Source organism: Ailuropoda melanoleuca, chromosome 19, assembly GCF_002007445.2.
Source record: "Ailuropoda melanoleuca isolate Jingjing chromosome 19, ASM200744v2, whole genome shotgun sequence".
NCBI classification, from domain to species: domain Eukaryota; kingdom Metazoa; phylum Chordata; class Mammalia; order Carnivora; family Ursidae; genus Ailuropoda; species Ailuropoda melanoleuca.
Window position 1 is genome coordinate 25,581,561 of NC_048236.1, and position 25,965 is coordinate 25,607,525.

General features: G+C 39.3%; 1 protein-coding gene across 1 annotated transcript in view; it reads right to left on the reverse strand.

The window, feature by feature from the left end:
- The window catches only part of SLC17A5 (solute carrier family 17 member 5), a 45,314-nt gene extending 23,664 nt beyond the window's left edge, over positions 1-21,650 (reverse strand). Inside the window, exons 1-8 of the mRNA XM_034648049.1 lie at positions 21,468-21,650; positions 14,555-14,661; positions 14,414-14,503; positions 12,167-12,400; positions 8,929-9,016; positions 6,690-6,776; positions 5,565-5,683; positions 993-1,151 (exon numbers count right to left, since the gene is read on the reverse strand). Of these exons, the coding sequence (XP_034503940.1) occupies positions 993-1,151; positions 5,565-5,683; positions 6,690-6,776; positions 8,929-9,016; positions 12,167-12,400; positions 14,414-14,503; positions 14,555-14,661; positions 21,468-21,561 (978 nt within the window). The 5' untranslated portion in view covers positions 21,562-21,650. The remainder of the gene's footprint in view (positions 1-992; positions 1,152-5,564; positions 5,684-6,689; positions 6,777-8,928; positions 9,017-12,166; positions 12,401-14,413; positions 14,504-14,554; positions 14,662-21,467) is intronic.
- Between the last annotated feature and the right edge of the window lie 4,315 nt (positions 21,651-25,965).

Here is a 25,965-nt window from a genome sequence, read left to right on the forward strand (position 1 = left end):
CCTTTCTGTTCAGGCTTTTCCTCAATCTCTTTATTTTTTTTATTTTTTTTTAAAGATTTATTTATTTATTTGACAGAGATAGACACAGCCAGCGAGAGAGGGAACACAAGCAGGGGGAGTGAGAGAGGAAGAAGCAGGCTCATAGCAGAGGAGTCTGATGTGGGGCTCTATCCCATAACGCCGGGATCACGCCCTGAGCCGAAGGCAGACGCTTAGCCGCTGTGCCACCCAGGCGCCCCCTCAATCTCTTTGAAGACAAAACCCATCAGCACAGAGATTATGATAGAAACTGACTCAATTCTATGGGTTCAAAAGAACTAGCAGTTTCAGGAAGGCCCTTCTTTTTCTTCCTTTTTTTTTTTTTTTTAAGATTTTACTTATTTATTTGAGACAGAGAGAGAGAGGGCACACAAGCGGGGAGGAGGGTCAGGGGGAGAGGGAGAAGCAGACTCCCTACTAAGCAGGGAGCCCGACGAGGGACTTGATCCCAGGACTCTGGGATCATGACCTGAGCCGGAGGCAGACGCTGAACCGACAGAGCCCCCCAGGCCCCCCAGGAAGGCCCTTCCTTCTTACACAGCTTTGCAGTTACAGCTCTGCCAGTGCCTTAATAGTGCTGCAGCGCAACCAACGCTCAGGGACCTCAGGTCTCCCAGGTTCCCTCTCAGCCGCCAGCGGTCCCACCACCAGCCCTTGGAGAAGTGAATATGGGTACACTTGAATTTGTCATCTGATAGCCTGACGTGTTGCCAGGGCCTACTAAGACTTTTCTAGCTAAGGGGGATACCAGCCAAAAGATACCTTGAATCAAGAACACACACTGAACAAAGAAGGTACAACTGTGAAGCAAAAAGGGCAGTCTCTAGAATTCAGTAGGTGAGTGTAAAATGGAAGATACAAAATAACTGACTTTTATATAGATAAAAACAAGTTCTGTGTGTAGTTTAAAAATGTATTCTTTATCTAAGAAGGACATGATTTTTTTTTCTTACCTCTTGAACATTGAACCTTAGGATCTCCTTCATGTAAGTAGGCAATAACGTCAATAAAGTATAAAAAGTCCAGTTGTAAGAAAAATGTGCAACTACAATAGCCCAAAGAGGCAGTGATTTTAGCATGGGCATCCACGGCACTGACTTCTGTGAGGAAAGCTGAAAAAAACAACAGGCACAGTTAGTATATGCTATGTTTGTATCTGTACTTTATCAGCCAAAATTCCATCGAGAATACATTATCAGCCATGATTAGTAAATACCAGAAGTTTTTTTTGTGTGTGTGGGGTAAAGATTTATTTATTTATTTGAGAGAGAGAGAGAGAGAGAGCACAAGCAGGGAAGGGAGAGAGAGAGAGCGAGAGAGCGAGAGAGAAGCAGACTTCCCGCTGAGTGTGAAGCTCAATGTGGGACTCAATCTCACAACTCTTTGATCATGACTTGAGCTGAAATCAAGACTTGGACACTTGACCGACTGAGGCACCCAGGCGTCCCAGTAAATTCCAGAGTTTTAAACCAACTCTTTCAAAATATTAAATAGCAATAGAGAGTCCATGACTCTCTGTTAAAAGAAAAAGTAGAAATGTAATCTTATAGGTATAATGTGAACCCTAAACATTCCTTATGAATGTCAGAATTCACCTGCAGTATTAATTTCTCCATCTATTAAAATAGAGAATAGTTTCATAATAAAATTCAGAGGTTGACATAAGGGCATAGGAATGAGACTGGAAGTCCTATTAGAATTCCCATTTCGCTATCCAATCTTTACTAAATTACAGTAACTTATAAGAAGGCTGCCACAGAAGGTTTGTTTATGCAGCATCTGGAGAAGTGGTCTTCAAAGTGGGGTGTAAGCACCTGAGGGGGATGTAAGATGACCACTTGCTATACGGAAAAACAGTTTAGAACTTCTTCTTCTTCTTCTTTTTTTTTTTTTTTTAAGATTTTACTTATTTGTCAGAGAGCGAGCGAGAGCGCAAGCAGAGAGAATAGCAGAGGGAGAGCGAGAAGCAGGCTCCCTGCTGAGCAAGGAGACCAACAGGGGACTCAATCCCAGGACTCTGGGATCATGACCTGAGCTGAAGGCAGACACTTAACCAACTGAGCCACCCGGGCACCCCCATTTTAAAACTTCTACTATCTACACTCACTTTTATTCTAGAGAAACTAAACTTCATCAATATTTAATAACTAGGTTGGTCCTGGAGTATGTCGGACAGTCACATATTGTATGATCTGCCCAGTTTGAAGGGGTTAATGGTGTTCTTGCTTGTCTGCTTGCCTTCAGGACTACAAAATAGTACAGTTTACGCCCACCTTTTAAAGTTGGGTTTATGGATTTTATTAGCCAGTTTTAGTGAAAACAAATCTACAAAACTGACAGTGTCTTCAAAAGACTCTTACTGTAGAGAAAGTCAAGGAAGAGAATTCTAATAATGTGGGCACAGGGGAACACTAAGACAACAGTGGAACTGACGCTTTCCTCATGAGTCCTTTGTTAGCTACATCACCAAGCAAATTCATGGTGGGCTCATCAAATTCAACATATTCAACACTGCTCCCATTAAACATTATTATTGCTAATTTTTAAGTGACAAAAAGGCTTTTCCTATTAAAATTTCAAATTCATGTACATACTGCTTATTTCATTTTACTTACTTTTCAAAAAGTCTATTTTTAGATATCTTTTATAATGCACATAAGCACAGTAGTACATATAGATAACCATGAATAAATATATGTATTTATTTATTGGCCCAGCATGTTAGCCCCCACCTTTTTATTCATGCATGATTAAGAAGCCTGAATCCACCAGCCTGAAGCATCAGATTATTACATTTCCTATACACTGAGGCTCTGTGGTTTCTTTCTCAAAAGCTAACAGAGCAATCTATGTTTCTGCTTCCAGGGTTCATGGTTATTTCAAAGAGAGGAAGAACTATTATTAACATTCGTGTGGCTTTTTCCCCCCCAGGGACTTTTTATCTGACTTGGTAGATACACTCCTGTGCTCTCCACTCTGTGTCAAAGATGTAGGGGGTTTCAGGGAAGAGAAGGAGAGGGAACATTTATTTTTATATAGCAGCATATATCATATTGAAATTATGTTCACCCAGGGCTGTCTCCCTCTGGAGATCACAGGTACCACAGGAACCACGTCTTATTCATTTTCTTTCTCGTATTAATTTTTAAGTCCTCAGTACCTGACAAAGAACCTAGGACACGATAATTCTCAAAAAATGTTTGAAGAATGAATGAGGTACAGCAATGTTGCACATTTCTTAGATGCAAGATTTAAAGGTGGAGCTTCATGTAACATATCATTGTTTTATGACATTTCTTTCCTTTTTCTTTAAAGTAAATTCTCTGCCCAATGTGGGCCTTGAACTTACAACCGTGAGATCAAGAGCTGCATGCCCTACCAACTGAGCCAGCCAGGCACCTTTATTTTATGACATTTTTAACCAAAACATCCTCTAGTTTAAGAATGCAGTTTGGAATTCTATGAAACGTAATCCTCCTAACTCCTTTTGTTCTGAATATTCCATTTTCTGAAACATATAGAAAAACAAATTAACCTAAAGTTTGGATAAGGGACAGCTTTAGACACATATCGAGGTAGAAAAAGAAAGCTTTTAAAAAAATCTAAATAAACTAAAAGGTTTCATGAGTTCATAAAAATAATGATAAAAATGAAGTATTGAAATAAGTAGCTGTTGACCATCAATGCTGAGGAAATGTGACAAGATGTATCAAGTTTTATATGGCAAGATCTGCTCACAATGCATTAAGTTATTTTTATCTCTTCCTTAGGGGGAAAAATGGGCGATTCATCTGATTAACATCACAGAGGACACCAAGATTTCAAAGTAACTTTATTCATTATGTTGTGATTTCTTCTGAGTTTTTGCCAACCTTAAGGTCAAGAGGTGCCATATTTCTTTTTTTTTTTTTTAAAGATTTTATTTATTTATGTGACAGAGAGACAGCCAGCGAGAGAGGGAACACAGCAGGGGAGTGGGAGAGGAAGAAGCAGGCTCCCAGCGAAGGAGCCCAATGTGGGACTCGATACCGGAACGCCAGGATCACGCCCTGAGCTGAAGGCAGCTGCCTAGCGACTGCGCTACCCAGGCGCCCAAGAGGTGCCACATTTCTTAAAGTTCAGCAGCGTGTACAGACAGCTGCAGCAAAATTTAATTTTTTTTTTTTTTTAAAGATTTTATTTATTTATTTGACAGAGATAGAGACAGCCAGCGAGAGAGGGAACACAAGCAGGGGGAGTGGGAGAGGAAGAAGCAGGCTCATAGCAGAGGAGCCTGATGTGGGGCTCGATCCCATAACGCCGGGATCACGCCCTGAGCCGAAGGCAGACGCTTAACCGCTGTGCCACCCAGGCGCCCCCAAAATTTAATTTTTAAATTTAAAAACTTAAAAAGAAAGGTGAATGAGTATTTAATTGTTGCCCGGTTATACTACATATAAGAACTGAAAATATCAATAATAACTTAATGGGTGAGAAAAGTTTTATATAAAATATTTTGTTCTTAAACTAATAAAGTAACTATGAAGGCATTAAATGCTAAAGAAGACTATATATTTTAATTTTTCCTGACTTTTCTTTTCTTTTTAAGATTTATTTATTTATTTGTCAGAGAGAGAGAGAGCGCGTGTACAAGCAGGGGGAGCGGCAGGCAGAGGGAGAAGCAGGCTCCCCACTGAGCAGGGAGCCCGATGGGGGACTCGATCCCAGGACCCTAAGATCATGACCTGAGCTGAAGGCAGACGCTTAACCGAATGAGACACCCAGGTGTCCCAATTTTTCCTGACTTTTCACATTCTTTTTTATTCCCTTCAAAAGACAAATATTTTGTTTCCATGACTTGAAGATTTACTGTATTAAATTATGACAGACTTTTATTTCTGACATGCTATTGTGCTCGATTAAGTGATAAAAATCTAGCTTTAATAACATATACATTTTTTTCCAAGGATCTACTCTAGAGGAGCAGATAGGTAGGTGTACATCATATTACATATTATAAAAAATGTGCTGTGTTCCTTATTAAATCACACTCATTTAAAATACAGATAAGGGGTTGGGGGAGAGGGGGAAGAAAAGAGAAAAATAAATAAAATGCAGATAAAAACACTAGTTTTCTAACAACTAATTTTATTATCTATTAATTAAGAAGACAAACTTAAGACTCACTGATAATCATCACTCTAGAAGGTTTTGAGCAACTTATGGGGCGCCTGGCTGGCTCAGTTGGTAGAGCATGCAGCTCTTGATCTCAGGGTTGTGGGTTTGAGCCTCACACTGGGTGCAGAGATGACTTTAAAAAAACAAAAATTAAAGCTACTTATAAAAGTAACTTTTTTCATGAATTTAATCTTGAATGAATTGGAATTTCTCAGATAAAACAAACCAATAGTTCATTTATTTCATTTGCCTGCTCTCTACTTTGCCCAGAACATGCACAATAGAAATATCTGTTTAAAAAACTGGTACCACAATTCTGAAGGAAAGAAAGTTCTGAAATTGTTTAAAAAATGTGCCAAAGTCCATACCTGATTTTTTAATGATGAAAGAATATATTCTTTTTCATGGCGGGAGATTGTCTTGTGAGTTTCTGGAGTTTCACTAACTAAAAAGATCCATAAAATAAACCAAATGATGCCAATGATACCTTAAAATAGGAAAATAAGTTAAATAAAATTAGAGTGCACCAACAACAATTTTTACATGTCTTGAAGAAATTATGTAATTATTAATTACCAACGTAAAATTGGTTTCAGCTTAGTGTTGATTTCAAGTTTCCACTCATAATTTCCTAATGGGATACTTGCTATCTGTATTATTTCCTATAAGTTTTCAATAGAACAACTTTAACCACATGACTCTGCCTAGCAGAGTCTACCAGACAAATATTTTAAAAAATAAATTTCCACAATCTATTATTTCCACAGATATCTGTTTTCATTCATTGATTTGTTTTTTGTTTAGATTGCAGATGTATTTTCTGCATGAAATGTCTATGTGGCAATCTATTTATTAAAAACATGTATCGGGGCGCCTGGGTAGTACAGTCGTTAAGCATCTGCCTTCGGCTCAGGGCGTGATCCCAGCGTTCTGGGATCGAGTCCCACATCGGGCTTCTCCGCTGGGAGCCTGCTTCTTCCTCTCCCACTCCCCTGCTGTGTTTCCTCTCTCACTGGCTGTCTCTCTGTCACATAAATAAATAAAATCTTTAAAAAAAGTAAAATAAAATAAAAACATGTATCATCCTGCTAATGAGATTGCAAAATGAAAGGCCCTGGGACTGAATAAAAAGAGAAAAAGATTAAAGTCACCAAGTGAGGGCATCCTACTTTGCTTGAGAAAAAATCTTTTCAAAATATAAATTTTTATAATAACCAACAGTGTAATTTTTGGTAGTGAGTACAGCATTAAAGTCTTGGATTCAACAGCAGTTTCTATTGAGAAATACTCCAAAATTAACATCACATCATAATTCAACTAGATCATTTTAACCATATAAAGCTAAAAAACAGATTATCGGTAATTATTTTAGAACTTTGTGGTTTAGGAGTTGGTAACTTTAGTTGGAATATATATTTTTAACCAATTACTAGACTACTATTACATTTTGGATTTGTTACATTATGATTTAAGTTAAATTTGAGTAAACTTACCAAAAAGGTAGAAGACATAAGTCCAATTCATATAGAAACAAATTATTCCAGAAAGAGGAAGAGAAATTACTGTCCCAAGCTGTGCTCCTAGAACAACAATAAAGGCTTTGTAAACTTTGTAGAGAGATGAACAAGGAGGGGATGGGTCTACTGCTTAAATAAGATGGGTAACAGGTTCTCTCAAGGAATCATTTACTAGAAAACCCACAATATGTAAAACATACACATTAATTTGAAACTACATTAGTTTCAACTATGTAGCTATTGATGAATTAGAATGCATCAATCAGTATAGGACCTATTATAACATAAGCTAGTAAATGCCGCATTACCAGAAAATGTGTTAGAAATGCAGGTGTTTAGGGAAAGGTTCAAAGATGGTCTCTGAGGCTGATAAACATAATGTACTGCAGCACAACTGAGGAAATAAGAATGAAGCTTTTAGTAATCTAATTTCCCCAAAATATATTACGAACAATTGTTTCAGTTAAATAAATAATGAAATTCATTTTAATCACCAAATAGAAGACGACTTAGTAGGTAGAGTGGCAGTTAAAATAATCAGATATTTTTTCTGGTGTCAAGTTTTAGAGGAGATAAAAATAAACAAATAATTATTACATGTTAGAAAGTGTTAGGTGTCACAGAGCAATGTGGAAGTTCAAATATGGGACAGATGACCTCTGACTTCCAGAGGTCGGGAAAAGATAGCAGTAGCAACAGACTTTGAAAGATGGGTAAGATTTTTGTCCCACATAAACCAGATAAGAAAGAAGATGTGGAGGCAGATGTAATAGGACGAGTGAAGGAATGAAGTAGGGAAGCAGAGAGTGGGGTTTGGGAACTTCGCTTGGGTGAAGGAAAGGAACAGAAGACAAAGGTTAGAAAAATAGATTGGATAGTAACTGAATATCTACTCCACTTTGGGTACTATGTGCTAGGGATTAGGCGAGCTGAAATGAAGTGGTGAAGACTGTAAAGAATTTTGACCCCCGATTCGAGCTTAGACTTGACTCAATAGGTAAAGAGGAACATAGGCAGCACCTGCTCATGAACTTACCATCGGATTTCTCAGGTTGATCTTCATATAGCTGTAAGAACCATCCTCTTAAAATGTAAATTGGATCATGTCTCTCTCTTGATTAAACACCCCTGATATCTTCCCATTGTATTTCGGAGGAAAAAAACACAACACAACTACATTTCCTCCTTGTGGCCTGTAAGGCCTGGTATACTCTGGCTCTTGTCTATTTCTCCAACCTCATCTTATGCCATTCTCCCCTTTATTCATTAAGTTCTAGCCACTTACAGTGGTTTTTCATTTCTTTGAACTCTTATGCTATTTCCTGCCTGAGAGCCCTTGTATGTGCTGTTCTGGTTGGCTAGAACGCTCCTCTTTCTGCTCTTTGCATGACTGGTTCATTCTTCTCCCGTGCATTTTAGCTTAAAGGTGACCACAGAGAGGACTTTCTCAACGACTGTATTTAAAAGCAGTCAGGTCCAAAAGTTTTCATTTGGTGTGTGATCTGGTAAAATTATAATTCACATATAAAGCTCATGCTATCTCACCCATTGATTAAAATGATGGCAAATAAATGCATAGAAAAAAGGTGTATGAAGAGAGAGTCTGAGAGTCATGATATGCTCTTTAGACAATCAGATTAGAAATCACAATTTAAGGACCAAAGTGTTCAACTTTCCAGCTATTGGATCTAAAAAAAAAAAAAACCAGGGGCACCTGGGTGGCATAGATCTGGTAAAATTATAATTCACATATAAAGCTCATGCTATCTCACCCATTGATTAAAATGATGGCAAATAAATGCATAGAAAAAAGGTGTATGAAGAGAGAGTCTGAGAGTCATGATATGCTCTTTAGACAATCAGATTAGAAATCACAATTTAAGGACCAAAGTGTTCAACTTTCCAGCTATTGGATCTAAAAAAAAAAAAAACCAAACACAAACCATAGCATTCTCTATATAAACATCTGAATGAGCAACATGTTTTGAAATAAATGATGGCAGATAGAGAAAATGACACTAGTCAACTAAGCCACATTGCCATATGTTGCTGAGCCGAAGAGAAAAATGAATAATAAAATTATACCTCCAAAACTTTATTTTCACCCAAAGGAGGCATCTGACATCATTCTGGTGTGCAGGCATTTTTTTTTTTAAATAAAAGGCTGATATACACATAACAGGTTGTAGCAAAATTTTTATAATAGTTATCTCACCTGCATAGGAAATGCTAAGAAGCTTGCTTCTTTCAAGAGGGGGAGCCCAAGAAGACCACATGGCATGCATAGCTGGAAATGTAACACCCTGAGGAGGGGAAAAAGATATTTCTGCTGAAATACAAGACAGTTTTGTTAATGTTTGAAATTCAGTTGAGTCTTTTGTTGTAAGAGAAATTTCTGGATAAGAACCAAACTAGAATTGGGTTCCATGAAGAGAGATGTTTCCACAGTGTTGAGTGAAATAACTCAAGTGAAGTACTTCCAATTTGTAGATTCTGTCTAATGGTTTGAGGACTACAAGGTAAGGATTTACAATAAATCTAAAAGAATACACTGCATGATGACATAAAGGAATCCCTCTCACGGTCAATTTTACTCATTCACTTTATTAATGGTCTGAATGAAATGGGAATATTACTACCAATATGTAAGTTTAAAAAATGCTGAGCTAATACTTTGGGATACTGGAAGAAAATTCAAATTGACCCTAATCAATAAGAAAAACTGTCCTACAATTGTCCTACTCTAATTCAATTAGAGTGTTTATATTCTTTTTTTTTTTCCCTTGGTGATAACTAGCTTAGTAAATGTCAATTACTGATATGAAGAGGCAATGGAACAGTGGAGGCAGGAGGGTCACAGAGATTTGGGAGAGGAGGAGATGCTGGAGGAGAGTAGGAGGGAATAGATTCTGGTAGATTCAACACAGTAGATTCACAGCTGTCTTTGGCCATTCACTAACTGTGCAGCCTCACAAAGATTAGTTAACCTCCTTGAACTTCAGTTTCTTTATCTGTAAAGCAAAGATAATACTCCCAATCTCACATGATTATTGTAAAGCTAAAGGGTAGCTAGTGCTATTATTAATGGAGACTAGAATAAGTGCTTTAACACTTTGTACTTTCTGCTGAGTCCTTTAAAAACAAAAAACAAAAAAAAGAAGAAAGAAATTCCAATGGAGAGCAAAAATGATTTAGGCAGGGGCACCTGGGTGGCTCAGTCGGTTAAGCATCCAACTCTTGGTTTTGGCTCAGGTCATGGTTGCAGGGTAGTGAGATGGAGCCCAGCGTTGGGCTCTATGCTCAGTGGGGAGTCCACTTGAGATTCTCTCTCTCCCTCTGCCCCTCCTGCTTGTGTGCTTTCTCTCTCTCTCAAAAAAATAAATAAAATCTTTAAAAAAATGATTTAGGCAGCATTGCAAGTTGATAAGAATCTGTATCATGGGACATCCACAGGATGAGTCATTACAGAATAAAGATTAAGGTGTCAGGAAACATCCACAGAGGTTATGTTGTGAAAACGTTCATTATAAAACCCTAGGGACCATGTAGGTATTTTTACGGTGAATCAGATGCTAAAGATGAAAGATGCTGACCTAAGTTTATGGATAAGGCAATGTACATGTGCTACATACTGGAGAAGCAGAGAAGACAAAAGAAGAATAAACACAACTCAAGTTCTACTCGGAAGTAACACAGTTACTTGAGATAGCAGTAGTAATATAATCAATATACTATAATGCTAAATTAGTGGCATAAACAGACAGGAAGCTAACATATGGGATGACATTCAGCAAGGAGATTCAATATCTGGATCAGAGAAGATATACTAAAATTAAGTATATCTTACTGATGTAAGAAGAGGAACCTGGTAATAAGGCAGTAATTTTTATTTTGTAGTCAAAAGAGTTTATTTAGTTACATCTCTATTTGATAAGAACAAAATAAGAATGCTCAGATGAGTGATCAAAGCTTAAATTTAAATAGTACTTAGCAATTTCCAAGGTATTCTAGCAACCATTATCACATCTGAGCTGTGACTGAGGATGGGGCAATTTTTAGTCCCAATTTTAAAAACGTTGGAACTGAGGTCTAGAGATTAAGGCTTACCTAAGGTTTTGCCATAAGATACAGTAGAGTTATTATTCAAACTCTGATCTTATGACTCCAGTCAGTGTTTTTCCAACACAGCATGATACATTGCTACCTAACATAAGCTTCATGCTATACACCAAACCCAGAGGACACTATTTCGCTTGACTTAAAGAAACGTTAAGAGCAAAATAAACCTACGTCTCAGTTTCACAGGTAGAAGCTCAGAGTCAGAAACAAAAAGAGATCATTATTTAAAGATAGAGGTACAGGGGTGCCTGGGTGGCACAGTTGGTTGAATGTCCAACTCTTGGTTTCTGCTCAGGTCATCATCTCAGAGTCGTGGGATCGAGCCCCGTGTTGGGCTCTGCGCTGGGCATGGAGCCTGCTGAAGATGGTCTCTCTCCCTCTCCCTCTGTCCCTCCTCCCTGCCTCTTTTTTTCCCTTTCTAAAATAAATAAATAAATAAATAAATAAATAAATAAAAATATAGAGGTACATATTATGAAACGCAAAAGAGAAGTGGGAAAGAAAAAAGATAAGGAATTAAAATTTTCAAGTGATAAAAATCTTAGAGGAAAGGAAAAAAAATATAAAAATTGATAATTCTCAGAGCAGCAGAAAAGTCAGAAGAATCACAAAACTAAAGAAAGATAGTTACATAAAATGATAAAATATTTGTCTTTAAGTTAGAGAACCAGAAAAAAGAACAAAGAGAAAGCTCTATAAGTAACAACACATCTAAAGTAAAACAAAGCAATTTGACAACCCATTGTGTAAAATGTGTTTTAGATTTGGACAATCAATGATAAGACAGAGATAAACTGTAGCCAAAGTTCAAAAGGTAAGGATGGTCTGTCCATCTTAACCATGTTAATAGTGGTTTATTTTCTTCTTTCCTGAAGTAGGAGTGAGTGGGAGGAGCTGTGAAGTGTCCCCGGAAAATGTTTTCTCTGATCTTTTAGCAAAACTTCCATTTTCTGCATGCTCCTATTTGAGAACTCATTGACTACTCATTGATAACTACTCAGGTTATTTTCTAGTTAATCATTTTTCTTTTCTTTTCTTTTTTTTTTAAATTTCTTTCTTTCCTTTTTTTTAATTATTATTTATTTATTTGAGAGAGAGAGAGCACGAGTGGGGAAGAGGGGAAGTGGGAAAGGGAGAAGCAGACTCACAGCCAAGTAGGGAGCCCGATGCGGGGCTCTATACCAGGACCCCAAGATCTTGACCTGAGCCAAAGGCAGATGCTTAACCAAAATAATGTCAATTTTTGGTTTATAGTCATACCAAAGAATAATATCTTTAAGAAGACAAGAAAGTGATACAGGGTCAGAGGAAAAACAAAAGAGAAAAAAAATTACCTCTCCCAGTCCTTCTAGTGCCCTGAGTACAATGAGGGCTCCAACTCCAAAATCTGCAGCAATGGGAGTGAACAGGGTGAAGACAGCAGTGCCAAGGATCCCAAATCCTAGCAGCAGTTTCCCCCCCACTTTGCTGGCAATATATCCTCCAGGAATCTGGGTGATGATGTAGCCGTAAAAAAAAGAACCGAGAATCCATCCTTGAGTTTCTGCATCCCATTGGTACCTTTTACCCTATAAAGAGTAGGAGGAAAAAAACCAACATTTTAAGACCTTGACTAAATGGCTTCTTTGTCTAATTGGCATGTTAGTACATATAAATGTAATTTTGAACCACTGTTTTGGACTGAAGAACTTGCAAACTTTCTACCAGATAGGTGAGTCACCACAGTACAGGGCAATTTCTAGAAGTGAATGGAAAATAATTGAAAGCCATAAACTTCAAGAGGGACTGTTATTTTATGAAACTATGGACTGTATGATGAGTTGTAGAGGCTTTATAATGACCATACCCAAGAAAGCTCCAAAAAAAAAAAAAAAAAAAAAAAAAAGGCACAGACTTAATCCAGAAATTCTACCAAACAGAATATTGTAGTGGCTAAGCTAGGCCTAGCTCTATTACTTACAGGATTTGGGATCTGGGAAGATTAAATGAAAAAATCCTGACACACGCTTAAGTTTCACTTAATGTTGGTTATTAGTATGCACAAATATAGATCATTAATAGCCCCCTGATTCAGAACAATACTTGAACAAACATATAAAACAAGACAAAAGAGCAAGAATTTAAACCAAGCCATAGACCTCATGTGAGTAGGAGATGTCTTTTAATTCGTAGCAGCACATAGTAAGGTCATAATGAAGGGTTAGTGACTCATCTGAATATCTGACATCTTTAATTCACATTGTTGTATCACTGAGCCAATGTGTGAAGAACCATCTCAGGATTTCTTTTTACTGCTGATATAAGGCAGAGGAAGATAACTAGTTCGATCAACAAAAGGAAAGATACAAAGCACCCCTCTAATTATCCTTATTTGAAGTACCAATTTGTGGCTTATCTGTAGAATTCTTGGACTTCCTGAACCGTCCAGCAGTTATAAGTCACAGGTTGAAGTAGGGAAAGTGGGTGATGTGTACGCAACTATGCATCCAGCAATGTTATTAAAGTCAAATACAAATTTTTTTTTGGTAAGTCATTATTTTTTATGTTTTCTTGTTTGGGCAGAAACCTTCCTCCAAGCTTGAATGCTCTTGTTTATAAATGGCAGAGGAGACTAACCCAAGTGTGATCTGGCTCCTCTGTGAGCACTGAAAATGGATAAAGATATACTTATAAAAAAGGAGACCAGCCTTTTCTCCTTTTCTACCTCCCTGTGGAATAAGCAAAATAAAATATTTAAAGTATGTAAAACTCAATTCTGAACAAATGATGAACACACACTTAAACTCCACTAAAACATGAAGCAGGCAAAGTGACCTAAGCAGCTTACATTAGGTATGCATAAATTTTGGAAAAGAATGCCCTAAGAAACTGACCTGTTCTTATTCTTCAGCCTGCAGGTGACCTAAGCTCTCTAGCAACCATAACCTTTTAAGTAAAACAGCTATTGCAGAATAGTCCCATAAAAACTATTCAGCAACTTCAAAGACAATGTCCTGGTATGCTAAACAGGTTTTTCCAAATTATCTTCAAGGATGGTTGGTATGTTTATAGAGGAAACTGAGAAACTACTTTTCAAACAGATCAAAGTATATTACACCAAGAGCAGTAGGTGTAGTTATGTTACTGTTCAACCAATTCCTGAAAAATGCACAAAAGAAAAAGATTCAGAGCTTCCATGAATAAAGTGTTTGTGGTTTCTGTAGAATGAAGAAAGACCTTTCAATATTTTGACTACTTGGACATATTTTAGGATTAAGATTGTTTGTTAAAAAAGTAGCATTTAGGGGCGCCTGGGTGGCTCAGTTGTTAAGTGTCTGCCTTCAGCTCAGGGCGTGATCCCAGAGTCCTGGGATTGAGCCCCACATCAGGCTCCTCCGCTGGGAGCCTGCTTCTTCGTCTCCCACTCCCCCTGCTTGCGTTCCCTCTCTCGCTGTCTGTCTCTCTCTCTGTCAAATAAATAAATAAAATCTTAAAAAAAAAAAAAGAATAAATGGGTATTCTTCAAAAAAAAAANTAAATAAAATCTTAAAAAAAAAAAAAGAATAAATGGGTATTCTTCAAAAAAAAAAAGTAGCACTTACCGTTTGATTATGAAGAACTTTTATGGGAGCGGAATGCTCTGCACACTCCTTAGAAGTTCTATTATCTGCTAAAGTTGTATTTGAATCTACCATATCCACTNTAGAAGTTCTATTATCTGCTAAAGTTGTATTTGAATCTACCATATCCACTAATGCAACACTCAGATTCACACGTAATGCATAGAGAACGAAGAAACCAAAAAAAGCCAAAACTGCTAAGTTGTAGCGAGCAGAGCAGCACACTGGAGCTGAAATAAATAATGGGAGACAACTTTCACTAGAAGAATAACTTAGATGATATTGTCTAAATTACTAAAAAGGTTACTTTTAAGAAGCATACAAATTAATAAATCATGAATATTTTTCTGAGAATATTTTCAGATTAAGCATATCTAAAAACTTTTATCAAAGAGAATTTGTTTTCGGAAGCTGTAGTTTTGATAAACATTTAACACATCAGAGCCTGAACTATAAGACAGTTTCTTAAAACATGAAGGCAGTAGCTTTATCAACTTTGCTCAGAAAAATCTCCATTCCAGGGGTGCCTAGGTGGCTCAGTCTGCTAAGCATCTGACTCCTGATTTTGGCTCAGGTCACGATCTGAGGATTTTGAGATTGAGCCCCATGTTGGCTCTGCACTGGGTGCAGAGCCTGCTTGAGATTCTCTTTCCCTCTTCCTCTGCCCCTCCCCCCTCCCCTGCTCCTGCAACCGCATGCATGTTCTCTCTCTCTCTTAAATAAATAAATAAAATCTTTGGGTTTGAATCAGAAGCCATGATTAATACTTAAGGCCCTCCTAAACTAAATGTATTTAAGAATCCAGAAGCAAACTTGCAGAATCTATGACAGTTGCAGCATCTGTGACAGTTGCTCAGCTGAACATGCTTAAAGGGCCCACATTAAAAAAGGAAGTAAGTGAATGTAACACAAGGATTAAAAAAAAAAAAAAAAAGGAAGGTGGAATTGGTTGGAGGAACCAATGAAAGAAAGATCATGTGAGAGGAGGAGTTTTGATCTATTTTTTACTTTAATTACAGGCGTATGCACATAATTTTGTCTTTTTCTTCTTTTGCTGAGTTGCAGAATTGGAGAGCGGACAGGAATTTAGGAAGTTAAGGTTGAATGAGCCCTTAGTGACAGAGAGATAGTGGCTAATCCTGGGTTTTACACCTGTAAATTTGGTAAGCACTAAGTGTTTGATAGTTGTCAAAAGATACGAACATCTATTTTACTTGGTAATGACAATCTAAAGTTAAATACATATGCATGAATATAAGTATGCTTTTACTTGGTAATGACGTACTAACACTCTGTGTGTGTGTGTGTTTCCCCTACTCAGGAATCCTGGAGCTCTCACTGACCCAACCTCAAGCAACAGTATGTTTTTCAAAGTACAGAGGTCTTAGTACTGATTCAGACTGAAGCATTAAAGAATATGGCACAGCTCTACTTAGGATATATTAATGTATTATGATCCATCTCACATTTCGAGAAGCCCTCGCACAGTTAACAACTGCAATCAACTTTTTCCTCTGTGCAGGAATTACATCATTTACCAGAGAACTTTTCATTTGGCATTCTTGACTCCTTTCGGAGGAGCACAGCTATTAGAATTACGGCACCACTGCCGTAGTGAGATCTTGACCGGTGAGAGCTGTATTTCTAAGGGCCCATTTGTGCTGTCTCTGTTACCTGAATCTAGACACATTTGCTCTCTGCTCCAACCAAATGGGCTGCTGTCTAGTCAAGGAGACTTTGGATAGTGTAAGTCATGTTTTCTTTATCATCGCTCTGTGTGGGACAGTAATAGATAGAAGTCTGGATGGCAGACTCATAATCTTGCCAAATTTGGACAACCAAAGTGTGTTACTTGGAGTAACTTGGAACAAGAAAACTCCAGATATATATACTGTCTGCTTTGCCAAGGTACTATTGACAACGTTCATTATCTAATTTAGCAGAGGAATGACAGTAGGTAACTTATGGTTTCAAGGGCTTCTCTGGTTGCTGTGTGGAGATTACAAGGAGGGAGGAGTGTGAATGGTGGTGGAAGATGTAGACTCAGAAAGATCATTTTGGGGACTATTGTTTTCCTGGGAAGAAATGAAGGTGGCTTAAACTAGGATAAAGCAGAGGCAATGGAGAGAAATGAGCAGATTCTTTTTTTAAGATTTGTTTACTTGAGAGAGACAGCGAGCGAGCATGCAAGTTGGGCGAGGGGCAGAGGGAGAAAAAGAAATCCTCAAGCAGACTCCTCGCTGAGCGAGGAGCCCAGGCCTCATTCCAGGACCCATGAGATCATGACCTAAGCCGAAATCAAGTGTCAGATGCTTGATTGACTGAGCCACCGAGGCACCCCAGAAATGGGCAGATTTGAGATAAATTTAAAAAAAGAACTGACAGGTCTTGCCTACCTATCAGATGCAGGAGTAAGTGAAAGGGAAGGATGAAGTTACTAGTAATTCAATTTATTAATTAGTCTAGACAACTTTATTTTATGCCATTCTGACTTGTAATGTTAATACTCCTCTCTACCCTATTTGCAGTTACCTTATTTTACTATAATCAGCTTCTCCCCATGTGATGCTTGATTTGGACTATGACTACACCTTACTCTATGAAGATGTGGGGCAAGCAGCTTGATATTTACTTGAAAAACTGACCTAAAAGTTATGGATCAGGCAATTATAACTTTCTGGGGCACAGTCAATAATCAGAAAATAAAAAGCCAAAATAGATGTCACAAAGTCTATAGCTATGAGGTTGTAAGAGATATTAAAAATATATGGTCACTACTTCAAAAAATGGCCGTTGCTTATGAATCCGAAAAATTTTATTTCAATAAAGCATGGCGATAAGACAAAATGTGCCTGTGAACTTGGATAATGTTTGAAATTGGTTCAACAAAAGAATGCTTGTATTACGAAGAGGGAGAACATCCATCAAGCATCCGTCACATTGAAATCAAGTTCAAAGCAAAATCATGCTTGCATAATGAACAGAGCACCCATCGAAACAAACATCAGCTTCTAAAATATGGCTTAAATTTAGGTATGTGGAGTGGGTGTAGTTGAAAGAACACAGGCTAATTTAGAGAGAAGCAGACCTGGGAATGAATCTCAGTCCTGAATCTCACCAGCCGTGTGTCTTTGGGGGGAAGTTACTTAATTTTCATTCTCAGGGCACCTGGGTGGCTCAATTGGTTGAGCGTCCGTCCGACTCTTGGTTTTGGCTCAGGTCATGACCTCGGGGTCCTGGGATCCAGCCCTGCATCAGGCTCCCTGCTTAGCACGGAGTCTGCTTATCCTTCCCCCTCTGCTCTTCCCCCTACTTGCGCCCTGTCTTTCTCTCTCAAATAAACAAATAAAATCTAAAAAAAAAAAAAATAGTTTTCATTCTCAGGTTTCTTGGCTCTAAAATGAGGCAAACAATAACCACTTCACTGGGTTGTGTGTAGGTTAAATGAAATACTCTAGGGCAGTTATGATAAGCACTCAGCAAAAGTGAGTTCCTTTCCTGTTTACCCTAGAGAAAGTTGTACCAATAAGATAAAGTGCTACAATATATGTAACAAGGGGCAAAGCAGTCACATTAAACTACTTGTGTGTGTATATGTGTGGGGTGTGGGGTGGGGGTCAGGGAAGGCCTCTTGGAGAAAGAACATTTATACTTTGTCTTCAATGAATAGGAAGTCTGCAGGCACTGAGAGTCGAGGGGTAATTGTCTGGAAGCATCATCCATGTGGAATAAGAAAGAGTCAATCTCATCAATTAGCACATGGCAAGAGAAAATAATAACCCCTCGAGGCAACAGTGAGGAGTGAGAATGATATGCCCAGAAGGCCAGGTTTCTGTTGCAGCAAGGAAGTGGGTAGAGGGAAGGCTGGTGAAAACCCTAGAATGCCAGGCATTTATTCACTGTGGAAGGGTTTGGCAGTGGGAGGAGCAAGGAGTACTGAGTAGTGAGAGGCTGAGACTGAGGTAGAAAATCCATGGTTAGGAGCACTGACCCACACAGATGACGATTTTTCCTAGAGGAGGATGGGCACCGGACATAGTGAGCCCCCTTGGCCCAGGAATTGCATTAAAACAGACTTCTTATTGGGGCTGCCTGGCTGGCTGAGTCGGTATAGCATGTGACTCTTCATCTCTGGGTTGTGAATTCAAGCCCCATGTTGGGCATAGAGATCACTCAAAAAAAATAAAAATCTTCCAAAAAAGAAAAAAACATTTCCTATCTAACATGAATACAATATGTTTTGAGTTTAAAAAGGTAATATTCAACTAGTCTTACTCTGTCTTATGAATAATTAATTCCTGACAAATCCTTATGTATTCTCAGCTCCCAGATTAATACCCATTTATGTGAAACCACCAAATTCCACTAAATGGATTCAGTTACTATTGGTTATCACAACATGACCCAATGAATCAATGATCCAAGGCCATTTGCCTTCGTTCTATAATATGATTGCTCTCTACCAGTATTCCATATCTTATATTTAAGACTATATTCACACAAGAAGTATATTTGTGAAACTCAATGCTCATGTAACTGAACCCTGAATGTAACCTCCCCAACAGAGTAGTAGAGGCAAAACCACAAACAAACAAAACACTCCTCTGTCATCAGTGAAAACGAAGCACAGAATGACCTATATTACAAGCTAGAAATCACAAGTTCCAATACAGTGTGGCCATGAAGAATGGGGACCTCATTTTGCTGTGCCCAGGTTCTCTGAGGAATGCAAAATCCAAACGGTCTTTGCTGATAATAATGATAATAATAATAGTAATAGTAACTAACATTTACTATGCGCTAAAATCTTCTAAGCACTTCCTATTAGGTCATTTAAGCCTCACAATAACCCTAGAAGTTAGGTATATTATTTTCCCTGATTTATGGACAAGGAAAGCATAGAGAGCGTAGGCAACTGCTAAAGCTCACACCCCTAGTTAGTAGAGCTGGGTTTGGCAGTTAGTGACTCTGGCTCCAAATCTATGCTCTGTCTTTAATTGCAAAGAAACGTCTTAGAAGCCGTAAAATTGAATTTTTCCTAACACAAATGAGCACATTTTTGGTGCAACAGTATTTTGAAAATTCACTTAATCAAATACAAGACACACGTCATTCATACAAAAGTAAACCTTCAACTGGTATAAAGTGTGAGGAATGAAGAATTTTTATGTGTGGGAGGGGAAGCTTTGCTCTTCCTTGCTTAGTTTGCTCCCTTCCTCATACCTAAATTAGGCAGAAAAATCTATAGATTTCCTACTGTTTATCAGTGTCAAGCCAGCCTTCCACCACCATTTTGGTGTGCATGTCTGAAATCCACGAGGTTGAGTAAAAGCAAATGCTTGAAGGGCAAACCATAGTTGGGTTACTGAAAATTCCATCATATTACATCAACCCGAGGGGCATTAATTCTTAACACTAAAGAAACATATCTTAATTTTAGCTCTCTTAGTAAAGAAACACTATGTATAATTTAAAACCATGTCCTCGTATTCATGGTGGAATGGGGAACTTCCAAATTTGTAATGGATCAAGTAAAAACAAATTAAGCATTTTTCAAATAGGAATTTCTCAAATATAACACAAATGTGGCTACACGCAACCTTTGGGAAGGTAACCACATGGCCCTTGGCCGTCTATGTACAAAATGATGCACCACCAGACGGTGGTTAGTTTCTAAGGTCTTTTTACTACTGTAAAATATTATGACTGACATTTTATCTGCCTTTCTCTCCTGAAAATCAAAACTGTACACTTAGGCACAGATAAGGTACAGCTATATGTATTTTCTCTACTGCAACAGAATATAGTAGTGCCTAGGGAATATCTTGATTATGGCATTTGTTTCTGTATTTCCATACTAGATTATTTTACAGAAGATTTTAGAAATCTAACAGTGTATGCCACAGAAAATGCTCAGTTTATGGAACCCAGTCCAACTTCCAGGTCAAACGTCACTGGTACAGTATTTACACTGAGTGTCCTCTAAAATAAGCTCCCAGCTGCCGGATGGAGCTCTTACGTTGCCACATCTACTGCCACCATCTGGTAATGTTGAAAATAAAAAAGATAACACAGGACGATCCTGTTCTTGGTCAGGAAAAGTCAAATTTCTAATTCAACTCTGTTTCTCATGCACACATCTTTGAAATTATAGAATGTATACAAACGGACTTGTTCTTTAGTTTTAATTACTTTTAAAGAAGTTACATTTATAAAAGTATTAAATAGCAATATATTTTAATTTCTCCAAATTCAGGGACGATAACGCTGTGAAGTACTTCTTTTTCTATTTGTTGCAAGACCTTTGGCAAATTATCTTAGAACTTTATATTCTATCTGGAAGATAACTGTTTTCTAACTTAAATCGGAGATGGCTACGATGTAATCGTAGACCACCATACGGAAAAAAATTCAAGATATTCGCTGGTTTATGCAATAGCCTTCCTCCACCGACACACAAATGTTAACCGGAGTCCTTTGAAAAGGTTTCAGCTCCTCGCCCAAGGCGCTACCAGATTAACGTGCCAGCGGACGGCAGCTGCGGAAACCTGGAGGTGACAGGGAGAAAGAGCTCCAGCTCCGTCCAACCCTTTGCGCACCGATCTGCAGGTTTCTCTCCCAGTTTGCTCTTCCTCAGGGTCTTCTCCCTGGCCTTTTGCTCATTGATTTACAGGTTCTCCTACAATACATTCTTCCCTGGGGTCTCCCGCTCGATATTATCAAGAATTGCCAGGAGCCCAGCGCCCGCGGCGCCCAGCAGCTCCCGCCCAGACCCCGCGGAGCTGCACCTGCCGAGGCCCCACCCGAGCCTCCAGCCCGGCCCGGCCTCACGGTCCCCGCCAGACCCCAGACCGGCTTTTGGGCATCGGGGCAGGCGGGGGCTAAGCGGGGCCCTGAACGGACTCCCCCTCCTCGAGTTCTCTCGCGCCTTCGCTTCCCTTCCTCAAAACCCCTCACGCCTAAGCAGCTCTGGTCCCATCGGCCAAGGACGTGGGTATCCCGGCCACCCCCGCCCTGGGACAGCTCCGCGGCTCACCGGCTTCCACCCGTGGGGTGCTCTGCAGGAGGGGCGTCCTATCTGAGCCCTCCTCGCCATCGCTCGAGGTCAGGCCCCGAATCGGGGACCTCATGACGCCTCCGAGAAGCAGGAGTGAGATACCGGCAGAAAGGAGAGCGGGGGCCGGACAGCCGAAGGCCCGGGCCGCGCTGGCGGGGCGGGGCGGCGGCGCTGGCACCGCCCCTCCGCCGCGCTCTGTCAGCGCGGTCCCGCCTAGAGGCGGCCGCACCGACTCCGCCCCCGCCGCCATCTTAGGTTCGGGCAACTGTGGAGGGGCTGGGCGGAGGAAGGCAGAATTCGGGGCATTGTGGCCTGGAGGGGCCCTTTGGGTTCTGGGCACGCCAGGTCGCTGTCGTTCTGAGGAACAACAGTCTCTCCTCTTGTGCTCCCTTGTACAGCGTAGGGGCTGCCCCTCCGGGATGACTGGGACCCGGGAGGCGGCCGCGAGGGCTTGAATCCCGTATAATTAAGGGGAGGGCTTGGATCGAAATTGGGAAGTGGATGGTGTGTATTTGACGTTAATTTATCAATAGTAAATTGTCATGAATATTAGCAATCTTGGTATTATCTATCCGTGACAGCATATTGTCCCTAGTTTTTGCGAAGGGAAAACACTAAATGGAAACACCCTGGGGTCCTATGAAATCGCTGATTTTGTGGGTCAAAAAAGGCAATATTGTCAATTTTATATGCTTCAATCTATAGAGTTCTCTAATCTGTGTGTATAATGCCTCCCTAGGTCTAGTTCGAATAGTAACTTCTGGCATATGCTGACTGAGGAAGAGGAAAATGTACCAGTCTGTCTTGGAGGGGGAAGCGTTGGGGGATGGGGCAGTGGGAGTGGGACAGATGTGGGCCTGCTCTCCTGACCGCAGGCTTCAGTTTGGCTGTTATCGTGAGTAATAGAGACCTGGAGATGGGAAAAATAAGATGTGCTAGATGCCCTTGGGGAGCTCATTGTAGTCGGGAAGACTCACAGGACAGTAATTTAAAAAACCAGGCAAGAAGCTTGGTGAGGTCCACGTGGGAACAAATGAGAGGGTTAGTTACCCTCACCCAGCACGGAGGGTGGGGATTTCTGAAGGCATCCCTCACTTCCGGATCAATAAATGCTGGGAGAGTTATCAAGTTAGAACAACAACAAATCAAGCCTTGTTTCTGAGTTAGTGAAATTATCATGTATATTTTAAGCTCTTTAAGGGGGGGATTCTGGCCCTTTAGGGGTCTTCTACAGCAATGCCACTTAAACTTGAATATGTGTGAAATCATCCAGCAGATCTTTTGAAAATGCAGATTCGGGTTTATGAGGTCTGGGGTGACAGTTCATTTTATGTGTCAACCTGGAGGGTGTTTTTGGATGAGGTCAACATTTAAATTGGTGAGCTCTTCCATAATGTATGTTGAGTTTATTCAATCTAGGGCCTGAATAGAACAAAAGACCCCCTCCCCAATCAAGGGGGAGTTGTTAGGCAGACTGCCTTTAGACTGCATTTGCAACCACATGCTCTCCTGGGTCTGTAGGCTGCTAGCTCACACTGCAGATTTGACTTCCCAGCCATCATAAATGCATGAGCCAATTCCTTACATAACTTCTCTCTCTCTCTCTCTCTCTCTGTCTGTCTCTTTCTTTTGGTTCTCTTTCTCTGGAGGACCCTAATATTATCTGGGATGGGCCTGAGATTCTGTATTGCTAGGAAGCTCACAGGTGATCACATTATGAATAGCAAGTTTATAGAAGACTTGGACCAGGGAATAAAGATTCTAACAAATATGAAAGATTTCAAATCAGAAGAGGTCCTTTTTTTCTCTTAATACACTTTTTATTTTAAGAGTTTTAGGTGCACAGGGAAGTTGTGGAGAGAGTACAGTGAGTGCTCCTTACCCTTTAAGACCTGGTTTGACCTGTTAAGATCTTAAAATAGTATGATACATTGGTCACAACTGATTAGCTAGTATTGATAGGTTATTATTAACTGAAGTTCATACTTTATTTAGATTCCTTTGGTTTTTACCTAATGTTCTTTTTCTGTCCTAGGGTCCCATCCAGGATGACACATTATATTTAGTCATTGTGTCTCCTTAGGCTCCTGTAGACTGAGAGTTTCTCAGACTTTCCTTGTTTTTGCTGACCTTGGCAATTTTGTAGAGTACTGGTAGGTTTTGTAGAAAGTCTCTCAATTTGGGTTTGTTTGATGTTTTTCTTATAATTGAACTGGGGTTATGGTTTTTTGGGGAGGAAGACCGCAGATGTAAAGTGCCATGCTCATCAATATAATTTGAAGGGAATGGGCTGTCGATATAACTTATCACTAATGATTATCACTGGTGATGTTAAGCCTCATCACATACCCGAGATAATGTTTGTCAGGTTTTCCCCCATAAAGTCACTCCTTTTTCTCCCCTCCCTTTCCATACTTTTCTTTTTGGAAGGAAGTCAGTAGTGCGGCTTTCACTTAAGGGTCAGGGGAGTTACTCTCTCAAGTCTGTGAGGGGCAGTATTCCTTTGTATGGGAGATTTGTCTATTCTCCCTTATTTACTTATTCATTCAAGTATTTGTTTATATTATTATGGGCCCATGTTTATTATTTTGTACTTTGGGTTATAATCCAACACTATGTTATTTATTTTGTTGCTCAAATTGTTCCAGCTTGGTGATTGGAAAATCTTTCAGTTGGTTCCTGTGTCCCTTTTACATGCCTCCATTGTTGTGTTTTTTTTTGAGGTCTACCTTACTTTCTGTAAAAGGTGTTCGAGGCTCATTCTGTATAGCCTCTGCTCCTGCCATTTCTCCAGAATGCATGAGTTAGAAACCAGGATGGTGCTGGATATATTTCTTGCTACTGCATTGTCATTGATTCTAAACTCAGAGAAAGTACTTCTGTTTTGTTTTGTTTTATAATATTCCAAAGAGGACTTTTAAATAAAGTATTTATTTATTTGAGAGAGACTAAGCGAGAGCGTGTGAGCGCAGTGGGGAGGGGCAGAGGGAGAAGGAGAGAGAATCCCAAGCAGGGGGCACGCCCAGTGCAGGACCCAGTTCCAGGATCCTGAGATTATCACTGGAACCGAAATCAGGAGTCAGATATAGAGTCAGATTCTCAACCAACTGCTCCCCTCGGGTACTCCCCCAAAGAGAAGTTTTAAAAAAAGATTTTGTTTATTTATTTGAGAGAGAGAGTGAGCAAGAAAGAGAGAGCAAGAGAGCACACAAGCAAGGAGAGCAGCAGCAGCAGACAGAGGGAGAAGCAGGCTCCCGGGTGAGCAGGACTCTCACACATACTACACTCACCAGACACTCAAAATGTGAAAGGATGAGAAAAGGTAAATATAAATAGATGTTCTGGTTTTTCCTGGAATAATTTTGCATATGCTTTTGGGCGAATGCACCCCACTTTGGAGACCATTTGTCTTTAGGATAAAATCCAAATTCTTTGGTATAAAACATGGGACCCTTACAAACTGGCCCCCGTTTCCAGTCTCATTTTCCACCACTTCCTCCATCTGCTCTGTGTTTTACACATCGGATTACTCAGTGAACCTTATACATACAATGTTTTCTTTGTGTTGTTCCCTCTATCTGTTTGCTTTTTTGGTGTATAATGAGTTCTTATTTGTCCTTAGTCTAAAATGTCATCTTTTCTTTAAAGATTTCTTGACAATCTCTCCCTTTTCCATTTTTTATCATAGCAAATTGTACTAGAGTTATTATCTAAGACAGTTTAATAGTGTGTGTCATTCCTTGAGAACAGGAACGTTGACTTAAATATTTTTCATTTCCAGCCCTAAGCAGAGAGAACAGCCTAAGAAATATTTATGAAAAATTTTTTTATGGAGCTTCATATTATGTGAGAGGCCCTGTCCTGGTTGCTAAGGGGGTATACAAGATGTATAAACATGGTTTCTGCTTTCAAGGAGTTTGTAAGTAAAATGTACCTTGAAGGAAACATTTCTTAATCATCATCCAAGACAAGTCTAAATATTTCTCTAACAATTATGAAAGTTAGAGGACATAGTTTTTATTTACATTTTCTAGAGAGCAAGCAGTATATGATTAATATATTCCAGAGGAAGAGCAATAATATTTTTAGGAAGGAATTTCAAAAATGGATAGTCTGGACATACTTTCCCATATCCTGTTAACTTTAGGCAGCTGTACTGTCAGATGTCCTCGGATAGTGATCAAGATATAAACAAAATAAGATAGGTAAATGTGCAGCTTTCTGTCATGTTTATATGCTAGCATGCACTCAATTGTTTTCACAGCAGGGTTAAAATTTCCTCAGTGCTTTATAACCTAATAATTGGGTAATTCTTGGAACATATCCACAGAGACATGGGTGTTACTATAACCATTTTTAAAGAGGGAAACTAGTGGGTGGCAATTGAATGAAGTGATTTGTTCTGGATCAGTGAAAGCCACTATTAATTACAATTCCGACATAGTCCCTTTTTCGGTATTCAAATTCTAGGATGGTG